This window comes from Diorhabda carinulata, chromosome 10 (assembly GCF_026250575.1).
Source record: "Diorhabda carinulata isolate Delta chromosome 10, icDioCari1.1, whole genome shotgun sequence".
In the NCBI taxonomy this organism is placed as follows: Eukaryota; Metazoa; Arthropoda; class Insecta; order Coleoptera; family Chrysomelidae; genus Diorhabda; species Diorhabda carinulata.
In genome coordinates this window covers 3,774,645-3,796,438 of record NC_079469.1, presented here as the reverse complement: position 1 = coordinate 3,796,438, position 21,794 = coordinate 3,774,645, and the positions used below count along the sequence as shown (strand labels likewise).

Sequence of the window (21,794 nt, the reverse complement as noted above, 5' to 3'; positions counted from 1 at the left end):
AATATTATCCAATTAGAAATATTAAATTGAATAAATTATTATATACTTATATGATTGCTTCCTTATTAAATATAAAACGGTGAATTTTAGTAAGTTGAGCTTTTAACTAATAGATGTCGCAGCTGAATATAATATATATAATATAATATCCATCCTCATAAATAGATGGCCCAAATAGATGTAATAATTATGATGAAATTTATACTAAGAATGTGAATGAATCTTTATACTTTTTAATAAATAAAAGTATTCGAATTACATTTATAAATTTCAATTTTAAAATCATGCAAGTTAATTCGAATGATCACCGACATCGATTATCAACCAAATTATGACAAAGAATTATTATGTACCGGATGACAAGTGACAAGCGTTCGAAAAATGATGATATTCCAATGATACAATCAGATGGGTTGAACGATCGTTGGTACTAAAATGAACGAACAAGTGGTTGTAAATGTATGCGGCGCGGCTCGATATCTCAACCCTAATTAAATTAAAATACCGCAGCAAAACTCTTTTGAAATAATTGATTGTCGAAACAAAAGGCTTCCGATAGCATCGAAAGTCATCTGTTTGGGTCCATCAATAAAGGAAAATGACAATAACACAGGAACGGACTCTCAGTGATATTCATCATAAAAAATTCTTAGTACTGTGTTAATATTTTAATATTATATACATATTACGATGCAATAATTGAGTTTCAAAATTCTGATCTACAAGGCTATATTAATTAAAGTCTGATTTACGTAAAATGTTGGAATGTATTTATTATTGACGAAAAAATGGAGTAGATGGAGGAAAATTGATATGATTTAATGAAGCAAGTACGTCACTGTAATTTATCGTTTAAAAATCTCGAAAGGACTAAAAGTGAAGAGCACGTCAATTGTTGGGAGAGACCCTCTTATGAAATGTTGTCATACAACTCGCTTATCAGATGTTAACTCGATCATTTGTGTACGACAGTGGGCCTAAAATACTATTGGGAACCACGAATTTAAAAAAAAAAAAAAATAAGAGAAAAAGAAATGTTGATAGGTACCTACCCGGTTTCTTAGTAAACGAGCGATTTGTTTCCTATCATTTTATAATTTATGGTGTTTATGTTGATTTAGTATCGTTAACCACGATATTTATCTGTACTTTTCGTTATACAGGTTGTCTTTGAATTTAGAAATATGAAATCGTCGTAAGTTTTTACTAAACAGTTAATATCAATCAACATACAACAGAAAATTGTGTCAAACTGCCAAACTGCGTGCTTAGAACTTGTTTTTCATCCTTTGCCCATTCAACCCATCGATTTTCCATAATTTTGTCGATTTTGTTTTCCCAATATCGTCATCTAGATCTCGTGAATCGGATTGTTCGAGTTTCCCCTGGATATGTAAGTCTTAAGCTTGTTTTTTACATACTTTACTATCAATGGACATATATTTGTTTGTCCATATGAAGTCTCGCAGATAGCCAAAGATTCTTGATGCCTTTGCACCTCTTTTTGTAAATTTTTGGCACATGTGATCTCGACTCCTACGTCTGTACGTTTTTTACATTGGTGAATGGAGTTGTCGTTCACAGCTAGTTTACATTTTGTAAGCTCTCTTATCATTGGTTATTTTATTTCCTGTTCCTAACCTAATTTTATGATATACAAGAGTTTTTTAGGCATTTGAAGCAGACCTACACAGTTAGAAACTTTTGAAACATAGGAGGAATACTTTCAGGATATTTCCGCAACTTTTCCTCGTTTTTTGAAATTGATTTTTTCGCTATATGTATCAAATTCTTCAGCAACAACTTTTTACGTTACTTTTTAAAATATCGACATTAGTTCTAATTCACCCTGTCTAAAAGACCTACAAGTCCGATACATAATCCTTAGCCAAAAATATTCCTCAGTTCAGCAGACAGGGATCTGTTGTACCTTCCTCTTTCGGCTACTATTAACAGCTAACCAAAAACTCCTTTGCCTTGATGATTTCCTTATCGCCTTAAGGTTTCGTGCTAATGTGGATACCAGATCACTTAGGCAAAGTAGAGGTAGACAGTTTTGCTAAGAAAGGGACAACCACTTCCTATTTTGGACTAGAGCTCTACTGTGGCCTTATTAGATGTCAATTTAGCAACGAACTGAACCGATGGTTAAAGAATCAGATGGAAAATACTCCAGGACTAAGACAATCCAAAATATTCATAACCCTGTCACGACATTAAACTGGTGGTCTTCTTCTGACCGGTCACTGCCCCTTCAAATACCACCTTAAAACGGTAGGACGATAAGATGCTGCAAGAAGATGATAAAATTCTGCAAGAAGACGAAAGTCCTGTCTATTTGGCCTTTTCATATTTATGTATTATGCATATTAACGTGAAGGCTTCCAAATCGACAAATAAAGGGACCCAGTTTTCTAGAAAAACACATTCAATGTACCCCAACATATTTTTATTGTTGTCGCAGATTCATACGGGGATTATCTTCGGTATGATTAGATATTACTTTTTTGAATGATGTCTTAAATGATTTTATCTTGGTGGTTGACCAAATGAAGTTACGACTCTAGAAATGTTGGAGAAAATCCACTAAGCGGTACTGGATGATCGTCGACTGAAACACGAGCTAGCAGACATAGTAGGCACTTCAAAAATTGCGGTGCATCGCATATAAAGCAGTGCACCAGAATGGTGCCGCGTTTACTCCCAATGGAACAAAAACAGAGTCGTGAAGATGTTTCTATCGAGTGTTTGGCTCAATTTTAGCGCCTTTCTATAACCATAGATAAAACGTGGGTCCATCACTTCAAGAGTTGATGTTTCCAGTTGATGGCCATTCGGAGGGACTTGACGATTCTTATTATAAAAGGTATCAACCTTATTGAATATCGCTGGAAAAAGTGTATGGATCTGTTCAAAAATAAATGTATTTTCTCTTTGTTGTGCCATGTACTTCTGGGACTATCCTCGTATATATTTTGTTTTTGGATAAATATGATTTACAATGATAAATAAAAGTCGGATGATTATACACTTTCACGGTCACCTGGTTTTTTAGCTCTAGAAAATCGAAAAATGGATGGATTTTAATGATCTTGGTCTCAAAATGTTCCATTTTACGGCGGATTTATAAAAAAAATTAGTAGAAATAGCTGGAATGAAAATTTCTCATCGTTTTACTGTTTTAAATCGTAGAAAAAACGGTTTTGCAAAATAATCCTTTACAAAAAATTATGGTAATTATACACTTTCGCGGTCACCTGGTTTTTTTGGTTAGGTTAGGTTAGGTTAGGTTAGGTTAGGTTGGCTCTAGAAAATCGAAAAATGGATGGATTTTAATGATCTTGGTCTCAAAATGTTCCATTTTACGGCGGATTTATAAAAAAAAATACGAAAATTAAAAAAAATAAATATTTTTTAGTTTCATGAAATTTTTTTTTTCAAAATATTCATTTTTTGATGTAATTGCGAAAAAAAATATACGAACTTGATTCCACTACTTCCGAAACAGTTACGAAGGATTATATGTAGAAAGTCATTTTTTTTGCATTTAAAGTCATGAAACTGTAAAAAATATTTATTTTTTTTTAATTTTCGTATTTTTTTTATAAATCCTCCGTAAAATGGAACATTTTGAGACCAAGATCATTAAAATCCATCCATTTTTCGATTTTCTAGAGCCAAAAAACCAGGTGACCGCGAAAGTGTATAATTACCAAAAGTCGCTTTTAAACACTAAAGGAACCGGACTAGTTAAATGATACATCATCTACCTAACGAAACGACTTCTCCAAGTCGTTTTTTCTGTCACCTCAACACAAAAAAAATAAGAAACTACTCGAATAACGCAATAATTCAAAGAAATCATCACACAATGGTCAGGAATAATTTACGATCTATTATTCCTTTCTAAACAACAAAACAAATTTTCGATGTTGTGGCGAGATTAGTTAGATTAGGTCCGGTAGGCGGACGTTCTGAGAAATTATCCACAGATAGATTTTTTATAATGTCGTCCCCCGTCGTTTTTGTCAGAATTTAAGGGGTGATTTCTGTGTTAATGTGACTTTTTTGAACCCAGGGGGTGCTTACGAAACGTCATTATTATTTCAACTTGATGTTATTTGACTTTTATTTTGTGTCTCTCCTGGGAATTAAAATTTCTTGGATTTATTCATCAAGATTATACGTTAAATATAAAAAAATATCTATAGAAAAAAAAATATAACAAAACATTTACGAAAATTATTCACGTTTCCACGCATCTGAAGAAAAATGTGTCGACTGCATTTTGCAGTTTAGCTATTCGTAATCCAATTATGATAAAAATGTTTTCTTCTTCTTTAGCTTACTTTCATTCAAAATGGATCTGAAAACGATGTTGCAATTTACCGCTCGTCTCTAGCACTCATGATAGCGCTGATACAACTCTTTAAAAGTTTTTGATTCCGCCCCCATTTCTATTTGCAACGCGTCCTTAGGCTGCTTACGTCACCAGCGCCGATCGAGCAGCATCCATACCACCTTTTTTTTGGTTTACAATCTTATAGCGTCGTATTAGTTGTATTTTTTGTTAGAAAAAAAATGGTGTGATGGAATAAACAAGGAAAGTAGAAAGGGTACTGTTTTATCAAGTACAAGTAATCGGTTTTGTTGTGAGGATCATTTCGAGGATAAGTAGGTACTTTTAATTGTCAAATAGCATATTCAAAACTTCAAATTTAAGGTACAGGGTACAATAATGTTGTGATTTTAAGTTGTAAGTCTAAGCTGAACAGAGCCGGATTAAGCTAGTGGCTTAGGGGAGCTATAGTCCAGGTCCAAGAGGGCCCCATCATTTGGAAAACATTTTTTGTGTTGATACCACAAATCTAACGTATTGATATTATTTTTTTAATTTTTCCGGGTTTCCGAATTCCTTTAGGGGGGCCCGTCATTATTTTAGCGCCTTATAAATCTGAATCCGGCCCTGAGGTTTAATATTCTTGAAGAAAAAAGGGACATTACTGATTTTTAAGAATTAATAATAAAATTTCACGTTAAACATGGAGCAGATTTGACCCCTGGAGATTTTTTTGGTAAAATAAGTCTGATTTTCATGACGAAATCGTCCAAATGTGGTACGGACATGATCTTTTTTTATAAAACTACATTTTTTATCTAAGTTGGTTGACCATTTTTGCTCTAATTTTATTAAATTAATAAAATAGTGTCTCCCTATTTCAACAAATTTGTTCCATATCAAATGTAATACATTCGTTTAAACTTTAACAGCTGGTATCTCAAAATTGAGAGGTTCCTTGTACATAAAATCACTCTAGCCTGTAGCTTTTTGTCAAACGTCCGGCCGCTTTCCTACACAATCGGCGCTAATGACGTAATACCTATTTGGAAAGTATCTCGGGCGGTATAAAATAATACATCCAGACTAAATTTTATAAGTTTATTAATACTAATCGTATCCACTCGAAATAAACACCATTTTGTAAAATTAAATTGTTTTTATTAATTATTTTCTGGTTATTATAAACAAAATCATCTATCTATGTCTTTCTATACTTTTCTTTGTTTATTGTATAATCATTTATCTGAGTTTCAACCAGTGGCGGCTCGAGGTTTGAAATTTTATGTGTTCTGGATCGTTTCTAAAGATACTTAATTTATTGAGAGATTTGTAACCGCTCTTAGATTTTTTTGGAGTCATTTAAAGCAGTATACGATTGTGTAAAATCGTTTTGAGGTTAGTTTTTTTACAAGTTTAGCTATTTCCTCGACCAAAGTAGTACTCCATATAACTATATAGTCTGTATTTCAAGCTTATACTCTATGACGTATTTGCAGAACATTCTGTTATTTTTTTCATAATTTTTTTATATTAGAAGATGGAAATGAGCTTGCCAAACGTCCTTATTGTCCGAAGTTTATTTTTTTTATCATTATAACATCATTTTTATAAATTATAACATATAATAAACAATCCTTTCATCCTTCATTATATTAAAAATGTTTTGAGTACAAATATGAAACTTTTTTACTAACAACTGTAATTTTACGAAATCCTATATTTTTTTTTTCTATTATATCATCATTAGCGTTTTATCGCTATACCCCAAGGGCATTAAACGAAACTATTTTTATTGGTGTATATTAAAAACTATGTTAATGATGCTCATATTTTAAAACCACCCAATTTTGTGCCATTATAAAAATCTGCATGCAGACAAGACGAGAAGCGAGAGGACGTTAATCTTTAGAGGCATAATCTGATGTCGGAATCTAAATTTGCCTCATGTGGCAGTGCGGATCTTATTAATGAAGAATATAGAATATATGAAGAAATCGAGAAAATCAGTAGCGTAGAATAATCGATTACGATGTCTACGAATGCGAATAACAGCAGAACATAACCTCACATTCGTAAACAACTATGACTACTTCACTGATATTTCCTTGTTACAATTAAATAATTAAATTTGATAATAATCTTTTAACAAATTATTCACTAATATATAGTATGGAAAAGTTGGTTTAGCGTCAGTAATGGTATTCAAAATTTTACGCTTTTACGCTGATATTTCTTTTATTTTTGATCGTACGAAAAAATTGTATGCATTAAAGTTGTGGAAAATCTTATGCTCTATAATATGTTTGAAATATATTACCAAAAAAATTTTTTTTCAAGACTTAATTTTGAGAAAAATTAGAAAAAAATTTTAAAATTTGTTTATTTATGCCGAAAATATAGTAAAAATAAAAGAATCGTTTTGATATTATGGAGAAATATAGAGGAAATGTTCCTAGAAAAGTTGTTATTTTCAAATTTTTAAAAATCAAAATGGCGGCCGCGTAATTTTAATTTAAATAAGTTTTTCTCAAACACAGTTTATTTCATAAATACTTACAATTTCAAAATAAAATTTATTGCAAACGATAGGGAAAAAATGTACTTTGATGGACAATATTAAGAAAATTTTCAAAAATTTATTTATAAGCTTTTTTTACGTTTACACAAAAAAAAATCCTAGCGGATTTTGATTTTCGTTTTCTCGGTTTCTAAAGATCGTATTGAAAGAATTTTTTTTTCAAAATGTTCATTTTTTGATGATCTATTTTCTTATAATACGAAAAGTTAGTTGAAGTTAATTTTTGATCTTTATATCTTTAAATAACTGGGAATAATAATTTGAAAAATACATATAAATTCAAATTACGCGGCCGCCATTTTGAATTTTCAAAATTGGAAAACATTAACTTTTCTAGAGACATTTCCTCTACATTTCTACAGAATATCAAAATGATTACATTATTTTTACTATATTTGCTGCATAAATAAACAAATTTTCAAAATTTTCCAAAAATTAAGGTTTAAAATTTTTTGTAGCACAAATCTAGCTTATAATGTTAAAGGGCATAAAGTTTCCTACAATTTTGATACGAAAATTATTTTCTACGATCAAAAATAAAAGAGATAGCATACTATATTTCCAAGAGATTTTTCATTCGAAAAAAATTGATGTAAGATTCATTTTTCGACCTTATTCTCCCGCACTAATATAATTTTTATAAATATTATTGAACCTACGCCACTGCAAACAACATTATAATTACATAAATTAGCAAAATCGAGAAACCTACCTAGCTAATATACCTTAATATGGGGGTTAGATAAGACTGTGATTTTATTTACTTGGTAAACCAAAACAAATCACAGTCTCTTCTATTGGATAATAAATCTGAGACTGGCATCAGATATTTCGAAAACTTAATTATGCGCTTTCATAACGTAATGAAATAACAACAGATGGTGTTGTATACCTAAGAATTATTACGAGAAGTTATTTTCATAATCGTATATAAGAACAAAATGTATTTACAATTATTTGGTTGTCAATTAAATTCGCTGTCATCTTCGAAGACAACATTATATAAGTGAACAGCTATAAAACTGCGCGCGCATTCGTTACAAAATATTTACGTCTCACTATATTTCTAATTAAATTGTTTGTAGATGATTTATTATACCGTGACATTTGCGGATAACCTTTAACGACAATGAAAAATGCAATTTATGGAGTTGCAAATTAAAATTTGTCTGAAACTAATTGAAATAATTCTAAACAAATACTAACTTAAACAATAACCTATAATAATATGCATTAAAACCGAAGTATTAAATTTTGTTCAATTAATAACAATAAGTAATTAATTTTAACAATAATATTGTTGATTGAGTTTATATTTTGAGAGTAATTGTGAATATAATTTTTTAAAAAATGAGGAGAAACCATTAAACAATTAATTCTTTATAAAAACCTATCAAAATTAATAAATTTTTCGTGGGCGATAAAGATAACCTTTGTTTTTATGTGAAATCAGAGAAAATATAAAAAACTATCGATAATAATTTATCGTTGTTTCTAAAATAATTTCAAAAATTACGTATACCTCCATTTTATAACATTTATATCCTATGTAATTAGAACTGTTCAACTAATGCAATTAGTGTGCCCTTTAGTATAAATCATCAAGAAATATATAATGATATTTTTATGTTTTGAATATTAAATTCAAGATTTGGTTATTATAATTCTTAAAAGCTCTTAGACAAACAACATGAACAGTCAGAAATCACTGGACTATTCATTTTACGTAGTGGGATTTTCCGTTCCGTGATTTGAATAGACATTTTGACATAAGAAGTGCGTTTTTTAGTGTATATCAATTCGTATGCGTGTGTACTGAAAATATGATTAACTTTCAGCACTCTACTATTCATTTAATATATTCTAATTTCCACTTCTGTGGTTTTAATTAAGTATTGGACATAAGATGTTATTTAGTGTACGTCAATTCGTATGAATATTCTCTAGAATTAAGTATAATTAATTTTGACACTTTACTATCCATTTAACGTGATTTTAATTGATAATTTGACACAAGAAGTGCGCTTTGTAGTGTACCTCAATTCGTATGCATCTACACTGGAATTATAATGAACTATAACATACGACTATTAATTTGATATATTCTTATTTCAACTTCTGTGGTTGTAATTGAACATTTGACATTAGAAGTGCGTTTTTTTGTTCACGTTAAGTCGTATGAATATATATTAGAATTAATTATAACACTCTACTATTCCCTTAACGTAATTCGATTTTCATTTTTTTTGTGATTTGTATTGATTATTATTTACCACAAGAAGTGCGTTTTGCTGTGTAGCTCAATTGGTGTGCATGTACACTGGAATTATAATTAAATATAACACTTTAAAAACGGTTTCAGTGAATCAAGTTTCTGTTTCAACAGCAGTTGCTGTTGTTTTTTTTAGATCGTCTACGTCCCAATATAATCACAGATTAACCCTTATTAACTTAATAGCTGGTGTTTATCGACTTTCTAAATAATCCATTTAACATAAAAGGAGGTAATTTTGATGAGGCGAACTCGGTTCGGACCTCTTAGAAGCAATTTATATTTTAATAACCACATTTTGAGATCTTATAAACATAAATTACCGATAGGTATATTATAACTTCAATTTGGGAAGATTTATAAGAAGTTGTGAGGAAATTGACCGGCATTAGCACGGTTTACAAACACAAAAAATGCCGAAAAAAAGTACGTCAATAGGAGAACGAAATCGAAGTTTTACTAATTTTAATATTTGAGTCAACACAAATATAATTATTACGATTTATTTGATGATGTGACAACGTTTATTATACAATAAACTTATAATCGGGACGCACAATTACAACATTTTAAAAATATATTTCTTCACGCAACTGGCCTAAGTGGACACATCTTTAAATTGGGAAGATTTATAGTTTTTTTATACGAGAACGTTTATAGGTTAGGATGTGCAGTAATTGTCTTCTCGAGTGTGTTGGTTTTAAAATCTTTAAACGATTTGTTTTAAAACGTAGTACAACAAATTGACTGCTAGCTTTATTTATGGGCTGCGATTGCTTCCACCGCAGCCGTTAGCTAAAGTAGATACAATTTATAAATTGTTTTTGCTTCATTTAATCTCGAAAAAGAATTATTTAATTCATTTTTTCATAGTTGAAGCCAATATTGCAAACCATTAAAATAGTTCTTCTTATTTAGACGTTCTATGGAATTTGAGACACACCCAGGTACGTTCCACAATGGACAGAATGAGATGATTGACAGTAGATTGAATTAGCAAACGAACGATTTTATAATAACATATAACAGTATTATTGAGCGCACGACTATATCATTACACGTCAAATACTACAAAAAAATCATTTGCAATTATTACAAAAATGTTTCTTTACCGTTAATTACAAGAATAGGATACGTATAAATGACTATATGAATAAAAGAAGTAGGCAACACTCGTCTTGCACTTATTTAAATAAACTGTACACGATCCTGTTGTTAGATATTTTCTTGTTTATTTTGAAGTGTTATGGTGGGTAATTTGGTAAATTATGCCCCTGGAGGTTGAATTTGTAACTAAACTAGGTATTAGTGGTGGATCGACCGACCGGCTAATGCCTATCATTAGCTTTAACGTTCGATTCGTGATGTTTGAATATGCTGACGCGGTTAAATCCCAAAGAAGAATCAGAAGAAGAAAATAAAGGAGAAGAAAAAAACTGCGCTTATAATTCTAATTGGAAATTGAGTTTTTGTTAATTTTCTATGGAAATACGACGACTTCCTTAATGAAATATAAAAGTTTTATTAGTAATTTAAAAATAAAATATATGAAGTTAGCTATATAGGTTAATTTTTTAACCGCACAAGTGAGTCAAATCAAGGTACATGTCGCGAATAGAATGGCGGAAAAATACGAGTGTAAACTGTAAAAAACTTGATGAAAACTAAAAAGATTGAACTATTTTTTAATAATTCAGAACCGAAATGAAACTTTCTATACATAGTCGAAACAAAAGAAAAGGATAACACAAAAAAGATGTGCATCCGAAGTTTGAAATAAAAAAAAGTCTGTACTTATTTCAAAAACAATATCACCAACAGTATCAGTCACCATAGATTAGGTAAGGTTAAACCTCTTTCATTACCATCTGCAACCCTAAGTGTTGGCTTTCTTGTAGATTGTTTTGAGAAATCGTTTTGGCTTTTCAGCCACTCTTCAGCTAAATCTAGAAAATATTTTGTACAAGACTCTACCTCTTATTGTTTCGCTTCCAAAATACATAAACTTCTCGCAAAGGAGGCCATTTTTTTGGGTTCTTGTGTCTCACGTTTCTACTTGTAATTACTACTCCATAAAGGTACTTAAGCCAGGTGCTCTGCTGTTTCCAAGGCATGCAGTTGTCGTCCTCTGCCATGCCCATCGTCTCAAGGTAGTATTTGACTTGTCAGAAGACCGACCACCAGTTTCATGTAGTTTCTGATCATCACGAGAAGTTTTTCCGACTTCTCAGCTGATATGGTTATGGATATTTTCAATTATATTAGGCCTGGAGTGTTTCTCCAGTAAGACTCCATCTAATTGTTTAGCCATTCGTTCAGTTCGTTATTGACGTGGCATCTCGTAATGCCTTCAGGTCCAAAGTATGGAGTCGTTGCCCCTTTTTTGGTATCCTCATTTCCTGGTATACCCTGGTGGCCTGGAAGCCATATTAGGGTTGCTTTGTTTTTGTTAGCTAGTGCTTCTAGAGTTTGTTTACACTCCCACACTAGTTGGGCTGTGCACTCAAGCCGCTTTATCTTCAATTTCAGCCCATTCCTGTCTATTATTTGCTACTTGGAGCCTATTTCCATGTCGTTCATCTATTGACAGTTCTTCTCGCAAAGTTTCCTGTTTTTACCACTAAGGTGCTTCGCTTCGGCCATTATACCACAATTATCTGATCAATTTGGTTATTAAAATGATCTTTATACAACTTCTTGTTCTGTTTGTGCTCTTTGGGATATCCTACACTCTTCGGGTAGTTTTAGATAGTTTCATTTGGCGATTTCCATGTCTATTTTGGTTATGGGCATCTCTCTCTCTTCTCTCATTTCTTTCGCCAAGTTTCCTCTTGATTATCTTAACATTGAAGTCACCTAATGGTTACTTGGAATGGTTGTTGTCACCGATTAATGCTTGGGTGAAATTCCTCTACTTCCTCAACTGTGTGGTCTTATTATTGGGGCTTCAACTTATAGATATGGGATTGGATAAGTTGAATCCAAGGATTTTCCACCCTCCTGTTGAATCCCTTGAGATACCCGCCCCAGAATCATTTGAGATAATAGGGGTCGTGTTCTTTTTTTGTGCGTTAATGCTTGGGGTTGTAAGACTTACTTCACCAATGCTTTGGCTGTTTAGTAGCGAACCTAAATCTTCGAAATTAAATAATGACATTATATCTGACATCGAGTTAACTGGTACTTAACAACCAAATTAATTTGACTAATTCTTTCGTGATAGAACAGGTAAAGTATCAGCTACGTTAGCGTCCTCTGTAGGTTTATCAGGAGTTTATTTTAATGAGGATCAAAACGTGTACAGAGGTCGCTTACCTACCAATTGAATCTTAATTCCTCTTATCTGTTTCGATCGTTGATTCGCTGTTGAATTATGTAAATTGCAAACGGCCGCAAAGTTGCCGTTATCGCCCTTTTTCGCGTCGAGTATCTATCATAAAATAAATCCGTAATCAATAAATATCGTAATTTCTCAGAAGGAATACTGTAATTTTGTACTTAAAGTGTTTTGTTATCGTGTCTGGTTGAATATAGAACGTAAATATTATTTGTTGGTGATTTATTTGGTTATTATAACTTTTAGTGTGAAGGTTTTATCACGATGAAATTCTATCTAAAAAATCATCTGATATAATTTAAACTTCGTTTTACGAAAAATTGATCATTAATCAGTGATTAGAGGTTATGTAATATGGATAATTTTTAAAACCAACTTATATATTATTCTAATTCAAACAGTTATTTATGTATTTTTTTTTAATACCTACCATCATTATAGTGTAGTAAACTCGTAGATTGCAATGAGTTGTACCATGTATATAATATGTAATAATATAATTAACAATATTAATTCAATTTGAAATGAATAAGTTCACAAAAACAGTGATTTAAGAACGTTGTGTGTAATATCATCCAACACTAAAATCTAATATCAATATGTTTAGGAAGCGTTGACGTGTGTTTAAAGTAATGGATAATTATTTTCAAAAACATTAATAATTAAAAAAAAAACTTGATTTGTTTTACAACGCTCCTTATAAAAGGTAGATGAGTAAACGGATCTTTAATTTAATCTAAATTTCATAATAATCGCTGTGAATTAATTATACAGTGATTTTGTAACTTCCCATCACTAATTTCAATAATGTGTCAAGTATCGTAGACGCGTTTATTAAATCCAAACGCACCTAATCGTTGTTAATATTAACAAACAAATTTGACGAATTGTCAAATGTATTAAAAATAATTTTAAATCTTTGAAATTTACGGAAAAAGTAATAAAATGTCAGATGAAAGTCTAGATATTGATGATACGAAAAACGCGGGAAGCTCTAGCGATGAAAATGGTTCCGAAGAACAATCCGAAGAGACCTATTCAGGTGAATACGAACAAGAATATTCTGAATATGAACAAGACGCTGATCCGTTGGATAAGTTAAGTGACGCGGAATTAGTAAATTTGGTAAATGGACTGGAAACTGAAAACAAATATCTACAGGTTACTATTCTTATTTTTCTGTGATTAAATCCTTGTGGGTGATGATTTATATGATTCTTCTTTTTTTCGTATTTCTTCGCCCTTTTCAGTTGGAGAATTCAGTTTTTATGGATTTCCTCAGAAACTACAGTCCTTCCGCGCTGGAAGGATTGGAACAGATGCTCAATTATGCGATCTCAATAAGCACGAAGCAGATTTCATCTTCAGGTGCAGTTGTACCGGAAAACATAGGTTCTGATACCGAATCGACAGGTAAGTTGTAGTTATCCACATGGAATTTGAATTAAATTAGTGTTTTTCGCCTAAAGTGGAAAGTGTGAAAAGCAAAAGGAACTTCAGGATAGAATCTATACCTAGTATTAACAATCTCGTGGAAGGTAGAGGTCCGAAAATTAATATTTCTACGAAAACCGATATGATTGTTAAAGCTATAGAAGAAACGCAACAAAATCTCGATACTTATATTAAAAAATCTTTGAGAACAAAAAGAAATTTGAGATCCGAGCTACAGGAATACAGTATAAGAGAAAATGATATAACGGAATCGAGAAATTCCTTTGAATTTAATATCGTTACCCATGGTGTTGACCCTTTGACACAAAGGATACCCGCTGAGAAGTGGATTAGGTACAACCTTTTGTATTTTTCCTTTCATGTACTCAACCTATTGTTTTGTGGAGGTTTATGGAAGAATGGTTGAAGAGCTCGGCGTTGATAATGGAAAAATTGCGACTAAGAACGGCGTCTTTGAGAATTCAATACAAAAAAGTTTCTGCAGTTTTGATACAACGACAAGAATTGGGTAAAAACGTTCATGCGGTGGATTTCGATCAGCTTGAAATAGATAATAATCATTTACAAGAAAAAATCGAGCAAAACCAGGTATTTTCTTATTTAAAGTTGGTCTCAATTCTTTTATCATCTTTGTCTTTCCCTTTTTCGTCTATTCGCCATATTCCAATTGAAAATTACCTGAATGCGGTTATTTTGAAAACCTGTTACATAGATGGCTCTATTTGTATTGAATCAGCATGATTTTCACTCAATTCTAACCTTCATACAAGACGAGTGTAAATTTGACAGCTGTCATACTATTAATTCGTTATAGTTATAGTATTTTGAACGAAGCATTGATTTGAAAGAATTTGAAAAAATGAACGAAAAGTAATTTTGTGTGTAGTTTTTGGCAAAAAATACGTTTGAAGCCAAGGTTTGGTTTGATAGGCATTATCGAGCTTTACTGGCTAGGTTAGGGCATCAATATTTTGGAATAGGCATAGATCTAAGTCAATTTTTGACTTTAAAATCTGCAAAGCATCTAGTAAAATCTGATAGATTGAAAAGGTTTTGAATTTAGATGGAATAATGCCACAAAATTTATGTTACAATTACTATCACAACAACAGTGATTTAGGAACGCCATTTACAATATCCCTCATCAGTAACTTTGGATTGTAACTTCAAAATTATCCATAGTACCAATTTCTTGTTATTCAAAGAGTTTCTGTAGCCAAAAAAGCTAGCAAAATACATAATTTCGCATAAAAGATAAACAAATTTTGCATTTTCAACTCAATTTTGATGTCATTAGTCAATATACGGAACCGGTGATTTAGGAGCGTTATTTGATATATCACCCATCACTAATTTGTGTTAATGCGTATAATGGGAGTGGATCTTTGTTAATTGAGAAAAATTGACTACAAAATGATTGATACCACCTATTATAAGCGAATCAAAAAGCTTCACAAAGCATATACTGTTATTTAAAAAGTAAACGGGTTTTAGATTTTGATCACAAACTTTGTCATACCTCAAGAAACTAAAAATGTGATTTAGGAACGTAATTTAACATATCACCCATCACTAGGTTTGTATCAATGCGTGGATTTTTGTCATTTGTGAAATATCACGTGTAAAATGATTCATACTGTTTGTTTTCAGCGATTTTGTTAGCTTCAGTGGCCATAAAAGCTTCACATAGCACATAATGTCGTTTAATAAGTAAAATAATTCTGGATTTTGTACACAAATTTTGTTATGGCTCAATTAATTAAAACGGTGATTCCTGAAAGTTATTTAACATATCATCCATCACAAACTTGTAAATACGCGTGGATCTACGTCAATTGTGAGTCAAATGTCAAATGATTCCTACTATCTATTTTAAGCGAGTCAAAGGAATTCTGTAGCCATAAAAGCACATAATATGTAAAAGAACTTTGTATTTTCAGCCCAAATTTTATGTCATACCTCAATAAACTAAAAAGGTGATTTAGGAACGTAATTTAAGATATCACTCATCACTAGATTTGTATGAACGCGTGGGTTTATGTCATTTGTGAAAAATTACTTGTAAAATGATTCATATTGTCTATTTTAAGCGATTTTGTGAGCTTCTGTGGCCATAAAAGCTTCACAAAGAACTTAATGTCGTTTAATAAGTAAAAGAATTCTGGATTTTGAACACAAATTTTATGTTATGGCTCAATTAATTAAAACGGTGATTTCTGAAAGTTATTTAACATATCATCCATCACTAACATCACTGTTTTCCGCTTCATTTTTAAAAATCTCATTCGTTCGACAGATCCATCTGTTAGAAATGAAAAAAATGAACGGTGGAGCAAATTTGGTTTTGACCAAACACAAAAAGTACCTTTTACGACAACAAATGGATTTCAATAAACTTCAAAGAGACATAGAGCAAAAAGAGAAACAAATAGAAGAGCTGGACGAAGAATACGTCAAAGTGGAAGCGGAAAAAGAAGTGGCCAAAGAAAAATTTATGCGTTTCAAAGATTTTAAAGATAAATACAGGTATACGTTCCTCAGTTTTTGGATATTGGGAATTATAATTATTTACCAGGGTTCCAGATGTGATGGAATATGTTGTGTTGAAAAAAGAAGTCGACGAATTAAGGAAAAATATAAAAATCTTGCAAAGAAGAAAGAATATTCAAGATATTAGCTTGAATGCTTCTATTAGGCAGATGAAGAATTTAACTGGATCGGCAGTAGTTGATCCTTCTTGGTTAGAAGATCCCCCACCAGAAATAGAAGACGAATGGCTGTAAAAATATTTTTTTTTTATATAAAATAAATCAAAAATATCAATCCGATAGTTGAGTATTCATTTTTAGAAATATTTTCCGTGTGAAATAATCAAATGATTAATTCCATCCGCATTGTAATAGTGCTAAGGCATTAATTACACATATATGGGTAATTACTACGTATCAAAAATCTAGCTATCAAAAAGTTTTACTCCGAAGTTGACGATTATTCATTAAGGAAACGAAGCCACCAATTTGCCAACATTAGTGATGTAATTTGAGGCAAGTGATGATCGCGACTTGGTTGTATCTACTTAGTTCGGTAGCTGGCAGCAAATTAGTTCTTATCACAAAAGTTTATCGAATTCCATGTGATATTTTGTGGAAAATTCTATATGGAAAATTTTCCGTCGATAAATCCTTAGAACAGCAAATTGGTCCACGAATAGAATGTCTAACTTACGTGAGTGGCACTTTTTGATGCGAAATTTTATATTTTGGTATAATCGATACCCCTATATGACATTTTGATTGAGTTACGTGAATAATTTAAACTGACAAAAACATTTTTTGCTGTATGCACAAAAACTTTCTTCCATCGGCAATTTCTTGTTTCCGTTTTGAAACTGTTCAATTTTCTATTAATCCCTGTATATATTTTATATAATTTCCGTGAAATATCCATGTTTACATGATAAAGCAATGCCTTTTGAAGTTGAATCCAATTTTTTTCGCACATTTTTTGTTATATCTTCAAAAATTTATCCCATCGGCAATTTCGTGTATCCATTTTGAAAGTGTTTAGTTTTCTATAAAGCCCTGTACATATTTTGTTCCATTTTCGTGAAATATCCATGTCTACATGATACAGAAATGCCTTTTGAAGCTGAATCCAATTTTTTTCGCACATTTTTTGTTATATCTTCAAAAATTTATCCCATCGGCAATTTCGTGTATCCATTTTGAAAGTGTTTAGTTTTCTATAAAGCCCTGTACATATTTTGTTCCATTTTCGTGAAATATCCATGTCTACATGATACAGAAATGCCTTTTGAAGCTGAATCCAATTTTTTTCGCACATTTTTTGTTATATCTTCAAAAATTTATCCCATCGGCAATTTCGTGTATCCATTTTGAAAGTGTTTAGTTTTCTATAAAGCCCTGTACATATTTTGTTCCATTTTCGTGAAATATCCATGTCTACATGATACAGAAATGCCTTTTGAAGCTGAATCCAATTTTTTTCGCACATTTTTTGTTATATCTTCAAAAATTTATCCCATCGGCAATTTCGTGTATCCATTTTGAAAGTGTTTAGTTTTCTATAAAGCCCTGTACATATTTTGTTCCATTTTCGTGAAATATCCATGTCTACATGATACAGAAATGCCTTTTGAAGCTGAATCCAATTTTTTTCGCACATTTTTTGTTATATCTTCAAAAATTTATCCCATCGGCAATTTCGTGTATCCATTTTGAAAGTGTTTAGTTTTGTATAAAGCCCTGTACATATTTTGTTCCATTTTCGTGAAATATCCATGTCTACATGATAAAGAAATGCCTTTTGAAGTTGAATCTATTTTTTTTCGTACAATTTTTGCTATATCTTCAACAATATTAGTCTTATCAGCAGTTTCTTCCTTCATTTTCTGAACTGCTCCTTTTCCTATCACACCATGTACATATTTTGTTTAATTTTTGAGAAATATAGATATAAATTTTTCCAAACAAAGCTCTGTTTTCAGAATATAAGGAAAAAATCGAAAAATGTATCGAAATTTTGAGATTTCTTTGAGGTAGTAAGTTTTTTGTTATAAAATTTCAATTTCGTTTCAAATCACATAGAAATTTAGACCAAAATCAAAATTTCCTAATTTATTTGGACTGTAGACGAAAAACGTTGATGGTATCAGACGCTCGACTATTATTTGATGAGGTTGGCATGCAGGTAGAAAATTTCAACTCTTCAGGCGTAAAAGAATTAAATGTCCATTATAATGTTGTAAACTTATAAAAATTATAGCAATTTGCGGACAATTATCTTCTCCAGTACCCAAATACGGGTTTGGAAAAAAATTTTTAGAACAAAGTTATATTTAAACTTCAAGGTATATTAACTCTAAATACATTTGAACTAAAAACGCAACATTTTCAATGGTTACGTTAAGTTAGTACGTTTTTAAATGTACCCATACCTTACGTTTTTCTATCTTTACGTTGGTAAGACGTGGGGTTGAGTATTTTTCCATCGGATCTTCCAAAATTTTTTCGATTTCTCTCTATCGTCGTTTATTCCCTATATTCTCAGTAGCTTCTTTGATTTTATCTTTCCAGGTCTTCTACTAGCTCTTCACAAATAGGTACCTTCTCTTGTAATCGAAAAAAGAACTGTTTTGAGAGAGTAACCACCTTCAAGTACCTTGGTAATTTGATAGACAACATCCATCAAGGAGCGAATACGAGCTGGCTTCAGGGCTTACTATCCAAATAAACTTCTAAATGCAGATTTATTCACCCATTAGTTTCATGCGGAGTGCGACGAAGACATATTCAGAAGATTAGAACGAGAAGTCATCAGGAGAAATATGGAGACGTGAAAAAAATCTAGAAAACTAGAAGGATCCAATTGTTAGGACATATTCAATGTATGACAGACTGCAGAATGTCAAAATAAGTCCTGACTGTGTATATGAGATGGTTGGACAGTGACACGGATCATTTCCGAACTACGGGATTGTACTCCAACTTAAAGGAGTGAATGCTATGGAAGTTGAGGAGATCTAGGCCCACATAGGGCTGTAGTGTCCCGCGCGCTAGTGTGTTTTGGTTTTATCTATGTTTATACAGTACTTTTTAACCGTTGTGGTTGTACAGTTCGAGATTTTGATTTGGGGTTTGTTCGTCCTCTTCAAATATGACCAGCGTAGCATATTTCCGTTATTGTAACTTTCCCTATGTCTATTTTATAATTTTTCAAACTGTTTTGTCTTCCTCTTATGTCCTCATCCTAATGTTACTGTAGACAGTAAAGGACTTAATAAACTGTCTTGTTTTTTTTCGATGTTTCGTTCTATTGTACTTTTTGCTGTACAAATTTTTAGTGTTAGACTTTTTCTTCTTCTTGTTTCCTCCATAATAGGTCTAATGCATGTTCCTTCTTCGATATATTCCTCATTCTGGCTCTAAATGGCCACTTCACCTCTTTCGTTGGCGACCTCCACAACGTGTACCAATTGGAGATTTATCTCTTGCCATTTTTACTAGTTCATGGTCTGTCTTTACTATTTTTCCCAAGATCCTTCTGAGAATTTTCATTTCTGTGGTCTCCTAGATTTGTTTCGTTAGACCTAAAGCGAATAAATGAATTTTTTTGTTGCGATAGATCGAAGTTCCAACTGAGTGTCTTCTCCTAGAACTTTTTTCTACGATTCTTCAGTGAAAAGCTAGCGGAGATGCCTGTGGATATTAATCTTGGACGTGCTTTGGTTAGGTTTCCGCAGGCTTGCACTTCTCCAATGAAATGAGTCCCGATAAAGTTCTGGGCGTTTTCATGTCGAGTACGTCTTGGAAAAAGGCTGGATTATGTTAGACAGATCGGAAGAGCATTTGCCGTGGTAGTATCAGTAAAATATAGCCAGGTTCTTCTATGCTCTAAGCTGTCCAAGTTTCTGGTCAACTCTGGATCGCCTATAAGTCGAATTACTCTCTTCTGTATTGAGTAGAGCATCTTCAGGGTATGCTTGGGAGCAGAGCACCAAATGTTGCTCCAAAAGATGCTGCGGTAAGTTTTTGTGAAGCTGCTTCCTCTCTCAACATCCAATAAGAGAATTTACGGTGATGGTGATATTTTATGTACAAACAGGACCAAATCCTGAGCTGCAGAGCCTGCCTGAGTCTTGGCAGATTCCTGAAGACTATCCTCTAATAATGAACGTAACATACCTAATTTTTTCTACATATTTTTAACGAATTCTATACACGTTTTCTTCTCAAGGAATTCAGTCTTTTATTTTCTATTAAGAATCCTATTAATATGATTCTAGAATAAGCATGTCACGTAACAAAGTAAAAACACTCGAAACAGGTAAATTAACGTGTTCATTTGACACAAAAAACTGACGGTAATAAATTGAAAAAGCGCGCCGTTATAAATCTAGAAATTACTACTGTTTCATGGTGAAATTGATGTTTATCAAGGGGAAAGTGACGTAAGTTATTGCCGTTTTAGATGGTATGAACACCAGACAATAAGATGCGGGACATGTTGCCGAATGTAGCTTAAAATTGTTGCCACAGTTTAGAAAAATACTAAGGAGGTTAGGTTGGGTTAGATACGTTCTTAATTTCTTCAATAAAACACTTATTTGTGTTTTGTTTTTCTGTTTCCTCTTTTACGAATTCTATACAGGGTGTCCTACGACGAGTTAAAACTATCTGTATATCGCAAAGTACTTATATTAAAATACAAAAAAATTTCTACGTTTGGATTTTTTAATTAAATATTTCCAAACCTGTAACTTTGTTATTTTAAATAGAACACCCTGTATATTAATACATTTTTCAAAAATACGTAAAATTTTAGTATACTTATGACTAAAAACTTTTTTCGAAAAATGCATATTTTTTGAGTTATTAATTTTTTTGTAAAAAATTTGACCATTACAGACCCTTATAAATTATTTTTTTACGAAGATACCCTTAAAGATATGAAAATGATTTTTTTTCGGTTGCTTTTAGCAAGCTCAGAGATATTTGAATCTATGTTGAAAAATTTTTCATTTTATACAGGGTGTGTATAAAAAGTGTTCAAAGTTTAACGCCATAAATATCATTTTTCTTTAGTTTTTTAAATAGAATCACCCGGTTTTTTCTATTTTAATACATTCAGAGGTAAAAAATAAGGCGAATTCATGAATACTTTCCTATACCTAAACCTTACCATTATCCAGATATTAAATGTGTTCTGTAAATTTTTATAGTCATGAAGTTAAACTTTGAACACTTTTCATACACACCCTGTATAAAATAAGAAATTTTTCAACATAGAT

At 31.7% G+C, this 21,794-nt stretch overlaps 1 protein-coding gene across 1 annotated transcript; it reads left to right on the top strand.

The window, feature by feature from the left end:
• The first annotated feature begins 13,374 nt into the window (after positions 1–13,374).
• LOC130898587 (coiled-coil domain-containing protein 113) lies at positions 13,375–16,810 on the top strand. The gene is made up of 6 exons (XM_057807990.1): positions 13,375–13,690; positions 13,780–13,942; positions 13,999–14,317; positions 14,371–14,572; positions 16,281–16,510; positions 16,560–16,810. The coding sequence occupies exons 1-6, from the start codon at positions 13,475–13,477 to the stop codon at positions 16,765–16,767; spliced, it is 1,338 nt and encodes a 445-aa protein (XP_057663973.1). The 5' UTR covers positions 13,375–13,474; the 3' UTR covers positions 16,768–16,810.
• The last annotated feature ends 4,984 nt before the right edge of the window (positions 16,811–21,794 follow it).